At 49.1% G+C, this 16,151-nt stretch overlaps 1 protein-coding gene across 1 annotated transcript in view; it reads right to left on the bottom strand.

Annotated features, from left to right (window-relative positions):
• Nucleotides 1-15,844, bottom strand: part of ATMIN (ATM interactor) — a 39,810-nt gene extending 23,966 nt beyond the window's left edge. The window contains exon 1 of the mRNA XM_082269776.1: nucleotides 15,619-15,844. Within this exon, the coding sequence (XP_082125902.1) occupies nucleotides 15,619-15,810 (192 nt within the window). The 5' untranslated portion in view covers nucleotides 15,811-15,844. The remainder of the gene's footprint in view (nucleotides 1-15,618) is intronic.
• Nucleotides 15,845-16,151: the final 307 nt, after the last annotated feature.

Raw genomic sequence — 16,151 nt, 5'->3', positions numbered from 1 at the left:
GCAGCTTATTATATAGCCATTAGGGGCGTGGCCGCCAGATGACGTCATCGGGAGACCACGCCCCTTGTGTCACATGTGACGTCACATGTGACACAAGGGGCGTGGTCTCCCGATGACGTCATCTGGCGGCCACGCCCCTAATGGCTATATAATAAGCTGCAGAGACCAGAGGCCGGCATAATCGCTGGAGACGTCGTCGGAGGAGGACCGGAGGAAGAAGGAGAGCCGACAGCCGACAGCACAAGAGCAGAAGACCGGAGAGGAGAAGACAAGAAGAGAGGACATCAGAAGGGCGGACAGCAAAAGAGCAGGAGACCCCACGGAGAGAAGACAGCAGAAGACCCCCGGAGAGGAGAAGACAAGAAGAGAGGACAGCAGAAGGGCGGACAGCAAAAGAGCAGAAGACCCCCGGAGAGGAGAAGACCCCGAAGAGCCGGATGAAGATTTTTAATAAACTTTCCAAAACGTCTCCTGTCCTTATTTACATACTCTATCTTTTATGGGGTGAATGGGTAGGGGTACAGTGTACCCCAATACCCATTCACACAGGGAGGGGGTCCGGGATCTGGGGGGCCCTCTTGTTAAAGGGGGCTTCCAGATTCCGATCAGCCCCCTGCCCGCAGACCCCCACAACCACCGGCCAGGGTTGTGGGGATGAGGCCCTTGTCCTCATCAACATGGGGGCAGGGTGCTTTGAGGTGGGGGGTGCAGAGCTCCCCCTGCCCCAAAGCACCAACACCCCCCCATGTTGAGGGCATGTGGCCTGGTGTGGTCCAGGGGGGGGTGGGGCCGCTCGCTCGTCCCCTCCCCTTTCCTGGCCTGCCGGGCTGCATGCTCGGATAAGGGTCTGGTATGGATTTTGGGGGGGACCCCACGCCGTTTTTTCGGCGTGGGGCTACCCTCAAATTCCATGCCGGACCCGAAGGGCCTGGTTTGGAACCTGGGGGGGAACCCCACGCAGTTTTTTTTCCCCATTTTTGGCGTGGAGTTCCCCCTCAAGATTCTCACAGTGCAGGTCGCGCCGCAAGTCGGATCCGACTTGCGGTGCGACTTCCATTCAAATCAATATGCTCCCATAGGGAACCATTGATTTTGAATGGAAGAAAAAAAACGTATAACGTGGCTGAACGTAGGTTCATCACGTTCAGTCACGTTTAGTCACGTTCGGCCGCGTTTCTGCGTTTGAAACGTCGGGAAACACACGTTCGAACGCAATATAATTGCGTTCAAAAAAAAGTCCCTGAACGCAACTGCCTGCAAATGACTGTAAACTACCATGTGTACATGGACAGATAAGATAACATGGAGCTGCGTTCAGGGACTTCTGAAAAAAACGCCCAACTGCTCCTAAACGTCCATTTCCAGCGTCCCGTGTACATGGAGCCTTAGAAGTAACATCTCCCGACCATGTCTTGAGCCATAGGCTTCTTCTGGCCGTATTAGCTAAAGCTGAGGTCCTTGCTGCCATTCTTACAGCTTCAGCTGAAGAATCCGCCAGGAATCCTATTGCCTGGAATAAGAGTGGAAATGATTTATTAATCTGTTCCCTCGATGTTCCTGCAGTCAAGTGTGTTTGGATTTGAGATAGCCACAGCTCCAGGTGTCTGGCTATGCAGGTGGATGCCAGGGCTGGCTTTAAGCTCATAATGGAGGCTTCCCAGACCCTACGTAAAGAGATATCTGTTCTCTTATCCATAGGGTCCTTTAGTGCTCCTGAATCCTCAAATGCCAAGTCAGTTCCTTTGGAGATTCTGGCAAGAGAGGCATCCAGCTTAGGGATTTTGTTCCAGGGCTGTTCCACACTTTCGTCAAATGGATACCTTCTTTTTAAGTTTCTTGGAAAAAAAGGCTTTTTATCAGGAGAATTCCATTCCTGTTTAATCACATCCAATAGTGAGCTATGCACAGGGAACACTCTAGCATGCTTTTTATGACTAGCGTACATTAAGTCATGCTTAGAGAGATGCACTTCTTCCTCCTCAATCTCTAGAGTGGTATAAACCGCTTTGAGTAGATCATCTACATCCTCCAGGCTCAGTTTAAAGTTGGAGCTATCATGGGAAACATTGCTTTTTGGTTCCTCTCCTGATCCCGATCCCTCTGCAGAAGAGTGGGAAGAAGAAACTTCCTCCTCCAAAACCAATGGGTCAATTAGGGATGGTGGAGCCTGAGCTGGGGTGGAAGGCTGGGCTGGTGCCTGCATCTTTTCAATGAGAGTCCTGAATGAACTAAATGTACTTTTTAGCTCATCTCTCACTGAGGACAGCATTTTCTGGGTAGAGACTGCAGAATCGTCTCTGACCAGTTTAGCTATGCATGCCCGGCACACTGCTTTGTTCCAAGAGGAACTCAATTTTTCTCCGCATACAGCACATTTCTTTTTGGGGGGCTGAGGTGGGTTATTGTCCTGAGCCTTGGCCTGGAAGATAAAAGACAAGGGAATTTAATTAGAGATACTTGTCCTCCTCCCACCTCCCACTTTTCCCCCTCCACCTTGTGGATAGAAAAGAGGGAGCGGTGCTGCTTAACCCCTGCCCCTAACGATAGAAAAGAGAGGGGGGAAGGGGAACGGAGTTCCTAACAGGTACCTGCAAATAGGGTGTCGTTCCCCCTTGCTTACCTGAGAGGTGCCGATGCCAGAGCCGACTTCCGCCGCCTGTGCGGTTGCTGCCGTGGTGTCCATCGCTCTGTATGGTGGTCCCAGCAACTGCTGTTTCCCCTAACATCGGTCGCCCATTTGAACTCTCTGTTCGCGCCTTCGGAAACTGGAACGAGGGTTTCCGGCGCCCGCGGATGCCGTCACTGCGCCGGAAGTGACACTGTCACTTCCCGTGAGGCCAGAGTGGATACGCTGAGTTCCGCCCCCTCCGTTTTTGGCGCCAACTTCAAAATTTCTTCCGAAGTTAGCGGTTCACGGGTACACAGCACTGCTGCTCCAAGGAACCGGCCGACCAACGGAGTGAACTCCCCAACGCTCCACCAGACAGCATCCGTAGTCCTGCCGAGAGGCTAGGAGAACAGGAGACAGCGGTCAGCCCCTATTGCGGCACTAAGGGGTACCGCTATGGGCCGAGGAGATGCATCTTTCCAAGTCTTTCCATGGACAGTCCAGGAGACCGGGAGCTTCAGTTCCAGGAACATGTTACCCCCTGTCCGGAGGAAACAAAAATACTGAAGGTGAGGACTAAGGGACCGCCTTTTATTTTAATTTTGGAATGTGTTTCCTGTCCCTGGGGGAGGAGCCTAACGTCTCATGGGCTGTCCTGGAAGACGACTTTGAGAAAATAGGGTTTCCATCCATCGGGATTTCACAGACAGGATTGGATGGGATGGCAGCGGGTGTCAATGGACATGTCACCACTGACATCAGCTGCTCCATAGGGATGCATGGAGAATCCGATCAGGTCCGCCTGAAAAACTGACAGACGGACCTGATTGGAAAGCCCGTGTGAAAGGACCCTTACACAGACAGGTGAATGGCTGGGGAGTTTGGCAGGATGGTGGGTGGAGCCTAATGGGGGAACTGAGAGACTGGTTCTCCATCAGGTCTGTCTCTCTGATGGACAGCTCATGGCAATGGGCACACCCATAGCTGCTGTTTAGTCCAATAGCAGACTTCGAATGCACCCACTGCCAATCAAAGGCAGAGCTGACTGGGGAACTAGTCGCTCAGTTACCCATCAGGCTTTGCCCACATTTGTTAGTAGTTAAAAATACCCGAATTTAGTGAAGCAAATGTTACCAAACCTGGTGCAAATGCTTGCCTAATTAAGGGTGCTTTACTGAGGCCAGGTTTACACTGATGCGGTGCGGGACACCACATGTAATTTACATAGGAATCGCAGCACATTCCTGTGTGAATTACATGTGGTTCCTCTGGGGTGCGATTTTAGCCATTGATTTGTATGGCTCAAATTGCACTGCATTCGCTACTTCTAGCGCAACTCTGTAGTGTTCACGGCTTTCAGTGAGACTTGTCCCTCATTATAGAGGGAAGTCGCACTGAAGTCGGCCCAAAAGTAGTGCACAAACTACTTTTCAAGTCGCCGCAACTCAAGTCGCGGCAGTGAAAACGGGCAAAATAGAAATGAATGGCTTTTGACTTGCTGTGCGACTTGACATGTGTCAAGTCGCCCAGCAAGTCGCAATAGTGGAAACTGAGCCTTACCCATCAGAGTCAGTGTTGATGGGGGAAATCGAGCGATTTTCTTTCCTGCCATCCGTGGTTGCAGGAAAGAAAAATCACAATGTCTATGGCCGGCTTGAAGGTCATCCAGTTAGGATGAAACAGTATGACATTCAGTCCCGGTCACACTATAGTGATGACAGACAACGCATGCGATTCGGAGCTCTGAAAATCACATGCAATGAAAATTCAGCCATACAGTGTGTATGGCTGAATTTGCATCGGACTTGGACAGAATACGCATAAGACCTTTTTTGGGGTCTGCAGCAGAATCGGATCGCATGGTGGTTCACACCTATGCGATCCAATTCATGTCCGAACTGACAGTTCGCACTGCAATATGCAAACTTATCTGGGGGTGTTAACTTTGTATTGACACCCCCCAGCTATTCGCATATGGCAGTGTGAACTGCCTGCAATTTGAATGCGATGCGGGAACCCGCAGCGAATTTGCAGGGTTCCCGCATCGCATATATGTGAACTGGCACTGAAGCCAGTTGGGAGGGACCACTGTGCCCAGCAAGGGACACCCTGCCTGACGCACCCAGAAGTGTCAAATATTGGTACCTTTGCAAACCAATAGACTCGGCACTTGCCAGGAAGGGAAATATTGAACATGGTTCTTTTACAGGGGGGCTCCTGGCTGCATTTTGTGATCTTAGTGATGTAGGACAGTAACTGATTACCAGGCAATGCTGCATCAGCTCTGCAGCAAAATGTTTGATAAGATCAGATTCAGCTATTAGCAACAATGACGTGGCAATACTTTCATCAGCAGTTGCATTCAGACAATATACACGTCAAAGCAAGCCAGACTACTGAAAGATGAAAGGCAAACAGAATACATTACACCCAGCAGAGCTCTCCAAACAGACACCCATTATTTGCTGCAAGGAGACTGAGTTACTGTGTCATGCATCCCAGCTCTGTTCTTCACCCAGTTAACAGCTTAACAGTGTAAATATCATTATGGGACAGCATAGAAAGCTAAAAGTGGTATTAAACCCAAAATCAAAAATGTGTGGCTGCATTCATTTTATTTTTTAGGCTCCCCCCCCCCCCCCCCTCTGTTCCCACCTGGTGATCTGGCCAGTAACAGACCTCCTGTATTACAATGCCCCCACTCTGGATAAAAGGAGCACAGGGGCACAGCAGTGTTGTTCATTTGGGGGGGGGGGGGGGGTGTTAGATGGACTAGCAGACTTAAATACAGAAACAAATTAAAGCCAAACTCCAGCTACCATTTTTTAAGCAGTTAGAGCAACAGAGCTTTTTCATTTTGGGATAAAGGTCTTACATAAATTAATAAAAAGCTGATTATTGTAAGCACCCCTGCCAGTGTTAAATGGATTGCCTCCAACTTGTGATGGCTACATTTGCAAGACAGCTTGTTCTTTTGAAAAATAAAAGCCTTGCTGGCCTGATCACCAGGTGGAAATGAAAGAACGAAAGGTTAAAAAAAGAAAATGAATAAAGCAATCACATCTAAGAAAGTGTAATATAACATTTCTTTTTGGTTTAAAGCAGGCATGTCCAACCTGTGGCCCGGGGGCCGCATGCGGCCCGGAACCACAGGCAATGCGGCCCACTACCTCCTGACTATTTTTTTTTGCTGGGGAGGAAGAAGTCAGGTTGGGGGAATAGCCACAGCAGCTTCCAACTAATGATAGGCAGAGGCTGCCTCAGAGGGGAGGTGAGCATGTGCAGTGTTTCTGACTCCTACCACCCGGACCACTTCAAATCACTGAAGTGGTCATGGTGGTTAGAGTGTTCCTTTAATATCTCTCAGAAAAAGTAAACCTCTGTATACTGATTCCATTTCATTTGATCATCCTCTAGTTGTGTTAAATTAGTGCGGGGGGCGCGGCGGCGCGGGAAGACGCGGCAGTGTTTTATTACTTCTATACCTTAACTATAGTATATATTTTATATGCGGCCCGAGAAAATTTCTCTACACTCAATGTGGCCCAGAGAAGCCAAAAGGTTGGACACCTATGGTTTAAAGTGATATTAAAAAGTCTCTTTTTCCCCTCAAATTACAAACATGTCATGCCATACCTACCTCCTCTGTGCAGTGGTTTTGCACAGAGCAGCCTCCATACTCTTCTCAGGTCCCTCACGGCCCCTCCCTTCTGCTGAGTGCCCCCACAGAAAGAAGAAGAAGTCGAGACGCTGCTCTATGTATCCATTCATACATGGAGCCATGGCTTGGCCCCACCCCCTCTCTCCTGTCTCAGCCAATGAGGGAGAGTTCCACGACTGCAGAGACTCTCCTGCAAAATCGCCGGAGAGTCGAAGGGGCTCAGGTAAGTACTAGGGGGGCTGCTGCACACACAAGTCAGAAGGTTTTTTATTTTAATGCATTCTTTGCATTAAGATAAAAAAAAAAAATGGTGTAGCATCCTCCCCAGCACCCCCTAATACTTACCTAAGCCCCATCTCCCTCCAGCGATGTCCATGAGTCCCTCGGCCGTCCGGGACTCTCCCTCCTGATTGGCTGGGACACAGCCACAGCACCCTTGGCTCTCAAAGTCAGTTAGCCAATCAGGAGAGAGAGGGGGCAGAGCCAAACTGGAGCTTTGTGTCTGAATGGACACACAGAGCTGAAGCACGGTTCGGGTGCCCCCATAGCAAGCTGTTTGCTGTGGGGGCACTCAATAGGAGGGAGGGGCTAGGCGCAGCAACGAGGGACCAGAGAAGAAAAGGATCCAGGCTGCCCTGTGCAAAACCAAATTTTTTTGTAGGTCTACGTCGCTGGACCCAGCCGAGCCGCTCTGCTGCAGTAGCAGCAACGTGAGCGGTCGGCTAGTGTCGAAGAAAGACCGACAACCTTTTCAGGAAGTGAAAGAAAGCTTAGCAAATTCAGACAAAGGGAGATAGCGTTGTCGGTGAAGAACAGGAAGAAGCCGATTGTCTAGTTTAGATAAGACTTTCTAAGCTACACAAGCAGCTAGCCAGAAAATGATTCTTATCAAAGAGAAAGATATTTAACATACTTGAATTCATTTTTGACTGCAGTTTCCCTTTAAGTGCAGTTGCTTGTGTTCATCTTTCTATGGGCATTGTGCACATGAACTATTTTTATTGTTAAAATGTGTGTATATGTAAATTTTTATACATTTGTGCGCAATATGTAACATGCCATGTATTTGGGTTCTCTTATTCTTTACTTAGGACACATATGCACTTAAACTATTATTTGGGTTCACTAATAAGCAATTTAGTTTAAATTTTAGACAAAAGTACAACGTACTGTATATTAGTCAAAGGCACGCATGTTATCTTGAAGTTACCCCAAATGTTTGCGAGATCCTCTTAAAGAAGAAGTAAAGCTTTCTCTGTAACTTGTACCTATAGGTACTGTAAATATCTCCTAAACGTGCACTGTTGAGGAGATATTTACTTTGCATGCAGCCAGTGACATCACTGTCGCATGCGCACTGAAGGAACAGCCGCCGCCCGTGCCGTTCCTTCAGAGCCCTATGCTGTGAATAGCAGCTCCCGTGCACATACGCGGGAGTGACGTCATGGCGGCTCCAGCCAATCAGATGCCCGGAGGACGCAAACCCGGAGGGAAGACTGGGTATAGATGGACGCCGTGTGAGTGGTGAGCAGGGGGCGCTGCGGGGGCTTCGTTTTAAGGTAAGCATTTCATAATGAGCTGGTATGCAATGCATACAAGCTCATTATGCCTTGGTCTTTCAGGTTGACATTTATTTTTTGGAGGGGGGAGGTTTACAACCTCTTTAACAAAAAAACTTTGGCTTCCTTGGCTGTGGCTTCACAACAAAACAGACAACGAATCAGTTTCATTCAGTAAAATGTTTCCCTGTAACACATTGCCATAAGCAAACATGACGTGTAAAAAAAAAAAAAAAAAAGGAAGCAAAGAATCCTAATCACTTCCCCAGAGCAGGTACAAAGAGTCCAAACTTACTATGGTAACAATATATTGCTCTGCTCACAATGTGTAAAAAGGAAGAATTGTGAAATCTTTTTTTTGATTTCTTCATTTTCTAAAAAATTACAACTTCAAAAACTGCCTCTTACCAAAATACCTTGGACTGTCTACTTTCCAAAAAAGGGGTAATTTGGGGGGTATTTCTACTGTCCTGACATTTTAGGGCCTCAAGAAATGAGGCAGGCCGTAGGTTCATCAGGATTGATCTATTTTTGGATATATACCATGGTTTGTAGGCTTCATAATTTTCCTACAGACTAAAACATTGATTTTAGTTATTTTCACCAAAGAAATGTTTCAGAATACATTTTGGGTTAACTTTATGGAGAACAATTGTTTAAAATGTTATCACAGAAACAAAGAAAATCCATCCCCCCCAAAAAATGTTTGGTCTTTCGTTTATCAAAAAATATAAAACTCAGGGGCGATTAAATATCACCAAAATAAAAGCTTTATTTTTGTAAAAAAAATAAAAAAAATTATTTATTTATTAAAAATAAAAAAACCTTGGTATGGGTACAGTGTTGCATGACCATGCAAATGGCATTCAAAATGTGACAGCGCTGAAAGCTGAAAATTGGCCTGGGCAGGAAAAGGGTGAAAGTGCCCAGTTTTGAGGTGGTTAATTAGTATAGTGTGAATGATAGTTCTGAGGCTGCATTTGACCTGCTTTGCAATCCTTTGGCCGAAGAAGATCCTGTTAAAGAGGCTGTAAACCTCAAACATGAAATATGAACAAAGCAGATACCTCTAATATGTACTTGCCTCAATTAGGAGCAATAAGTGTCATTTCTGTCTGCTGCTTCCTTCCTCTGCCATCGGTAGGAGTCTCTTCTAACAAGTTCTCCTGACACCAAGAGAAAAATGGTATCAGGGGAGGGATCTCCAGCTGATTGACAGCCTCAGCTCTGTTCCTGTGTGTTGTTTGAAGGGGGGTGTGTCCCTTCCCTCCAATCAATTCTCAGAGCTCTCTTTACAGAGCTCTGCAGAGTACAATTTCAGCGCCCCAACCCCTGTTTTCTGAAATCTCAGACAAGTTTTTTTACATTCTTGACTCAAATTGGTGTAGAGACGAGAATACTGTAGATAAACAGGTACAATTTATGTAGGAGGATTTGTTCCATTCCTTTGTATCACCATCAGTCACAGGGTAGAGTGGACAGGGAACATGCAAGCAGAAAAAAAAAACTGCAGCAGAGAAAGATCATGTCTTCTGCCTTCCCAGGCAGCTCTGTGCAAGTCTCAGAACTGCATTAACAGAAAATTGGAATTTTCGACTTACCGTAAAATCTATTTCTCTGAAGTTAATTGACGGACACAGCTACTAATCTTCTTAACCATTGTTATACTGCCCCCAACAGGAGTAGGACACTAGGCAGAAAAAAAAAAAGTCTGGCTATGCCTATGGGCAGTCCCAAAGAACTCAGTTTTGTTACAAGCAGTGTCAGAAGAATTACGACTCCACAGAGGGGTGGGTGCTGTGTCCGTTAATGAACATCAAAGAAATTGATTTAATGGCAAGTCAAAAATCCCATTTTCGCTTTCATTTATTGAGACACAGCTCCCGATCTTAACCATTGGGACCTCCCAAAGCAGTGTTAAAACATGAGGGGTGGGGACAGCAAAAAAAAAAAAAAAAAAAGTCCAAAGGCTATACAGTAGCCAACCAGGCAACAGGAGCTCAACCAAAACTGGAGCCCACCAGAAAAAAAAAAAATAGAATAAAAAATAACACCCTCAAAGGAGGACCAGGTCCTCTAAACAGCAGCCTGCAAAACTTTGCGGCCAAAAGGAAGCATCCGCAGATGCCAACAAATCCACTTTAATGAACTTTCTGAAAGTTTATACCAACGACCAGGTGGCCACCTTGCAAACCTGCGTCACTGATGCCTGACGACAGAAGGCCCAGGAGGCACTGAGCACCCAAGTAGAATGCGCCTTGACAGGGGAAGGAGGAATCTGACCCCTGATGGAATAAGCCTGAATCACTGTCTGTCTGATCCATCTGGATCTGCAAACGGTCGCAGAGGAAACGGATAACCCTTTGAGGCCCATCCATGAGCAAAAATAGGGAGTCTGACTTCCTAAAAGACTCCGTAGCTGCCAGTTACACCCTAATTGCCCGGACCACATCCAAGGCATGCAATGCAATTTCCTTCGGTTTTGGCCTGCGACACAGGGCAGCCAACACAATGTCTTCATTCAAAAGAAAATCAGAGACAACCTGAGGAAGGAACGACGGACAGGGGCGAAGAACTACCAAGGTGAACGACAGGATAACGCCGCCAATTACGACACCCTGTGCGCAGAGGTGAAAGCCACCAAAAAAAGGCCACCTTCTAGGACAGCGCAAGCAGGGGAATCTCCCGAAGATTCTCAAAAGGAGGCTTCTGGAGGACTGAGAGCACCAAATTGAGATCCCAAGGCGGCAACAGAGACCACACTGGAAGGGTCAAGTGCCTAACTCCCTGAAAAAAGTACGCACAGGAATATGTGGCCAAGGGCTGTTGAAAAAAGACAGCTAAGGCTGACACCTGACCCTTGATAGTAATCAAGGCCAGTTTCTGCTCAACCCCCCTGTTGAAGGAAGGTCAAGATCCGAGCCACCGAAAAAAGAACGAGAATGAACCCCAAGAGACTCACACCACGCAATGTACGTCTTCCACATACGATGGTAGCTCTTTCTAGAAGTAGATGTCTTAGTTATAACAGCGTTGGAATCACCTTGGGACAGCAGATCCTCCCTGAGAGGAAGCTTCCAAGGAACTTTGGCGACCAGCCATACCAGATCGGTGTACCAAGCCCGGCGGTGACTGGACTCCCTTCTGCCTCAATCCTGCGTAGAAGTCTTGACAAAAGCTTGAGAGGAGGAAATGTGTAAATCAGACGATACTGACCCCACGGGGCCACCTTCGCATCTGTGGCGTCCGCCAGAGGATCCCGCGACCGAGCCACAAACCCCCAAACCTTTCTGTCGAGCTGGGATGGCAACAGATTCACCTCAGGGATGCCCCACCGGAGACACAACTAATGAAACACCTCCGAATGAAGGGACCACTCCCCTTTAGTCAACACCTACCAACTGAGGTAATCCACCAGCCAGTTTTCCACCCCGAGAAAGTGTACGGCGGGGAGGACTGGAATGAACCGTTCTGCCCACCTTAGAATGCTGACTACCTCCAGAGCCGCCAGGACACACGCTGGACATCCCTGAAGACAATCCGTCCAAAGTTCCAGGCACAGTCTGAACGCTCGGAGTTCCAAGACATTAATCAGTAGTCTGGACTCTACCAGTATCCAGATACCCAAGCAGAATTTTTGCTGAGGACACCTCCCCAGCCGGACAGGCTGGCATCCATGGTGACCACTGTCCAATACAAGGAGAGAAAGGATTTGCCCAGCCGAAGTACAAAGCCACTATATCAGGGACTCTTTCGTTCCCTGGCTCAGCCAGATCTGATTGTCCAGAGACTGCGGATTCTTGTCCCATTTGGCAGGGAGCTCGTATGGAACTGTGCATACAGAACCACCTCAAAAGGTAGACACCATCAGGATGACCATTTGCTGGACAGCAGGAGACGAATTGCAGCCTGCATTTTCCGGAGTTTGTCCAGAGGAAAAAGCACCCTGGCTAAGAGTCCAGAGTCAGACCCAGATAATCCAGCTTTGTGGGCAGAACCAGAGCAGACTTCTGAAAAGTTCAGAACCCAGCCAAACTCCCTCAACGTGTGTATGGTGACTTCCAGGTTTTCCGCCAGAGCAGTAGGAGACTCCGCTCGCAAAAGGAGGCCATCCAAGTAGCCCAGTACCACAATCCCATATTGGCATAACAATGCTAACACCAGGGTCAACACTTTTGCGAAGACCCAAGGAGCAGAGGTGAGACCAGAGGGTAACGCCACAAACTGATATGTTCCTCTCCCATGGCAAAGCGTAAGAAGCGCTGGAGACTGACACATATTGGAATGTAAAGGCAAGCGTCCTTGATATAGATGGAGGCATGAAAATCCCCGATGCAGGGAAGCCACCACCGTGCAATGGACTCCATTCTGAACTTCTGCAATCGCACAAAGCAGTTTAGCATCTTGAGGTCCAGAATTGGACGCACCTTGCCTTCCTTCCAGGGGACTGTAAACAGGTTTGAGTAAAACCTCTGAAAACATTCCGAAGTCGGAACTATTACCTTTTAAGGATAAAAAGGTCTTGCACCACCCCAAAAAGAGCCCATTGGAAGGAAGAATCTTACCGGCGGTTAAGAACTAAACTTGATCTTGTAGCTGGACCGAATTACCTCGTGGACCCATCTTCTACCAGGGTAGTCCACGGGTCTGGGAAACAGCGAAGACATCCCCCCGCCCAAGATAAGGGTGAGGGCGCACCTTATGAGCTGAGAAGAAGAAGGGCCCACGTCTACAATGAGGGTCCGTGACTTTAGAAGCTTGCGGAAGAAAAGTACTCTATCCCCTTGTGAGACCTTTAATGAGGTCATCCAGGGTAGCACCAAACAGGCGATCTCCTTGGAAGGGAAGATCAGTCAAGGCCTTTTTAGAAGTCTGGTCCGCAGACCAGCATTTGAGCCAAAAGACACGCCGAAGGACCACTGTCGAAACAGAGAGCCGAGCCACTACGGCAGCAGCATCCAAAGAGGCATCACGGATAAAACTGCAGTCCCTGGACCAGCTGGTCCGCCAACTCAAGTTGCCAACACAACTTAAGAAGAGACTCCTCACAAGGGTATCGCCTAGCAAATTGCTTAGGGACCCCAAGGGGACGCTTTGTTTGGCCACACACTTTAGTGAAAATACTGACAAAACAGGAGGGGAAAGGGAACACCTTTTGCGCTCTGGATGGCTTGGGAGTGCCAAAGGGAACCTGCACCTCAGTCGCAGCCGCGTCCTCCATCTTAAGTGCCGGTTCAAACTTGTGCGATTACGAACGTATGCGATTACAATGCGAATTTGCAATGCGAGTTTACCTTGCGTTTTTCAATAGTACCAGCGCGATTGTAATGAAAATTGACTGCGTTGATTATGTTAATTAAGCTCAGGAGGGGTGGAGCTGAGGGGAAAACTAAAACAAAAAATAAGAATTCGCACATATCTGAACTGATAATGCGAGTCAAGACCGATTTACATTGATGTCTATGGAGACTAAATTCGCAACGCAGCGCTGTAAACTCGCACAAGACCCTTTTCATCATCGCATTATATTCGCATCTGAATCGCAACGCATAGATGTGAACGACCATCGCGAATACAATGTATTTTGGGAATACATGCAAATTTAGACTTTTCAGAACGCATCTCATTTGCACTAAAATCGCACAAGTGTGAACCAGCACTTAAGGTCTCACGCACAGTTACAATCAATCTGTCCACTAGCGCCTTTTCGTGCACAGTTGCAGAAGAGGAGGAATCCTCCCCACTATCTGAGGATTTGGGGCCCGTGGTCGCAGACCCAGCAGGGTGACCCACGTCCGAATCAGATTCAGGATCTGATGAGACATATTAGGCAGTGGAAGGCGCTTTATGCCAGCCCGTCGCTCAAAAGCCACCTCCACGACCACCCTCAGTGAATCAATGGATGGATGGGACCCGGAGGGCCCCGCAGCCCCAGAGAAGGGATCAGGTGGGGAGATGTGCTTCAAAGACTCCATGAGTCACTAGAAGTACCCCACAAAAAGTGTAAAACACTGCTAAGGGACAACCCCCACCCCTTTGGCAGCACCACCTGGTTGCCAGTAACAGGGCACCAATCGATCTTCAGCAGAGAGGACCCCACCAAACTCACCACCCTGCAAAAACCAGGCACCGCAGCCACCAGGAGAATCTGCATTGCACGAGCGGAGATCAGGAAACAAAAGGATCCAGGAGTCAGCACCAGATGACGACCAAGGGCTCCCACCGCCAAAATGGCCGCCCAGAAGGCTCCACAGACATGGTTGCCGCTGTTTTCTATGGAGAAACACCGCAAAATGGCCGCCGGCCTTCACAAACATGCCCGCCATGCATTGCAGCACAAGGTTACAACAAAATGGTGGCACCACGAGGCTCCCAGGGACCCAGGAGGGATCCCTAGGGCTCAAAGACAGGCCCAGGCAGGGGGGTCCTTGGTAGGAGCCCACACCAGGTACACATCCCCCCCACGCACAGCTGATCGTCCCGTCGCCCTGGCGGCGCATCCCCCCTGCCCCCATCGTCAGCGTAGTGCCCTGCCCCACCCCAGGAGGTGGACCAGACCACCCACATTGCCCCATCATAAGATCATAAGTGGAGGGGGGATGGAGATGAAAAGAGAGGTGCCTGACGAGAAGGAGTGTTCGACTGTCCTATGCAGGCAGGAAGAGCGCATCCATAATCCGGAGGGCGGGTGCGCGAAGAGCGCATCCATAATCCGGAGGGCGGGTGCGCGAAGAGCGCATCCATAATCCAAAGGTGAGGGAAGTGAAGAGCGCATCCATATTCTGGAGTGTGGGTGCGGGTTGGAAGAGCGCATCTAACATCTGGGAGGGAAGAGCACATCTAAAATCTGGGAGGGTGGGTGCGGGACTGAAGAGCACATCTACAAATCTGAAGGGTGGGTGCGGGAGGGAAGAGCGCATCTGAAACCTGGAGGGTGGGTGCGGGAGGGAAGAGCGCATCTGAAATCTGGGGAGGGTGGGTGCGGGACTGACGAGCGCATCTAAAATCAAGGGGAGGGTGGGTGCGGGAGGGAAGAGCGCATCTGAAACCTGGAGGGTGGGTGCGGGAGGGAAGAGCGCATCTAAAATCTGGGGAGGGTGGGTGCGGGATGGAAGAGCGCATCTAAAGTCTGGAGGTTGGGTGCGGGACTGACGAGCGCATCTAAAATCTGGAGGGTGGGTGCGGGAGGGAAGAGCGTATCTAAAATATGGAGGGTGGGTGCGGGAGGGGAGAGCGCATCTAACATCTGGGGGTGCCATAGCACATCTAAAATTTGGGGTATGTAGGAGGGAGAAGGGCATCTACAATCTGGGGGTGCGGGAGGGAAGAGCACATCCAAACATCTACAATCTGGGGGGTGCAGGTGGACCCAGAAGGTCTTCCCATGTAGGAAGGTGGTACTGTCACCTTGCAGAGACCATGCATGGAACTGTCATCAGAATGACAAGGGTGGCATGTCACTAATTAAAGCTGGGGGGTGGGGTCAGTATAAAAAGGGACACCTGTCACCCACCAATGACCATCTGACAATGGCCTACACATCTACAGCCAGCACTAAACACCAATGGCAGCCACACACACAGCACTGCACTGCTTTTCCAGGATAGGAATAGTTGCTATGTGCACCCCCCTTTCTGTCTCTGATCACTCCCCCACTTGGGCTCACAGCTCTCTAATCACAACCCTTTACAGGATTCCAATCCCTTATTCAAACAATGACACCTTGTATAAATCAAACCCCCCCCCCCCTTCACACATACCCCCGGTGGTATATCCCACGTTCTCCTTACCTGCACTCCATGAGACTTGACCAAATGCATGTTGAGCGCGGGGGGATTGGGGAGCACCTTACCGCATCCCTTTACAGTGCACAGTATATTGGTGCGGACCTCTCGGGAGAGCTCGCTGACGGTCGGCTTGACAATCTCCCAATGCTCGCAGGAGTAGAGAGCCCGCACCCTCGCACCTCCCCGGGCAGCCATAATACCCCCCAACACCCGGCACCGTACACACACCGGCGTGTACCCAACCCCACCCCCTTCCCCTGTCCGCAGTAAGGAAAAAAAAAAAAAAAAAACTACTTCCTGAGGAGGGGCAATAAAACAAAACAAAGGCTCGATTGGATGAAAACGACCTATTTACATAAAAAGGGCGGGGCGCTCCTGTGGGCGGGACCTAGCAACCTCGTATTGTTGCTCTATGGAAGTGTAGGCGCTTCACCCAGTGCCAATAACCTTCCGCCTGGTGTTACACCTGACAAATAGTCCCAATGTAGTACTGTATACTATAGAGAGCAGTGCTGAAGTCTACACAGAGCGGGGAA

Source organism: Pelophylax lessonae (assembly GCF_965119305.1).
Source record: "Pelophylax lessonae genome assembly, chromosome: 10".
NCBI classification, from domain to species: Eukaryota; Metazoa; Chordata; class Amphibia; order Anura; family Ranidae; genus Pelophylax; species Pelophylax lessonae.
The sequence above is the reverse complement of the archived record's forward strand: the minus strand, read 5'-3'. Positions and strand labels throughout refer to the sequence as shown.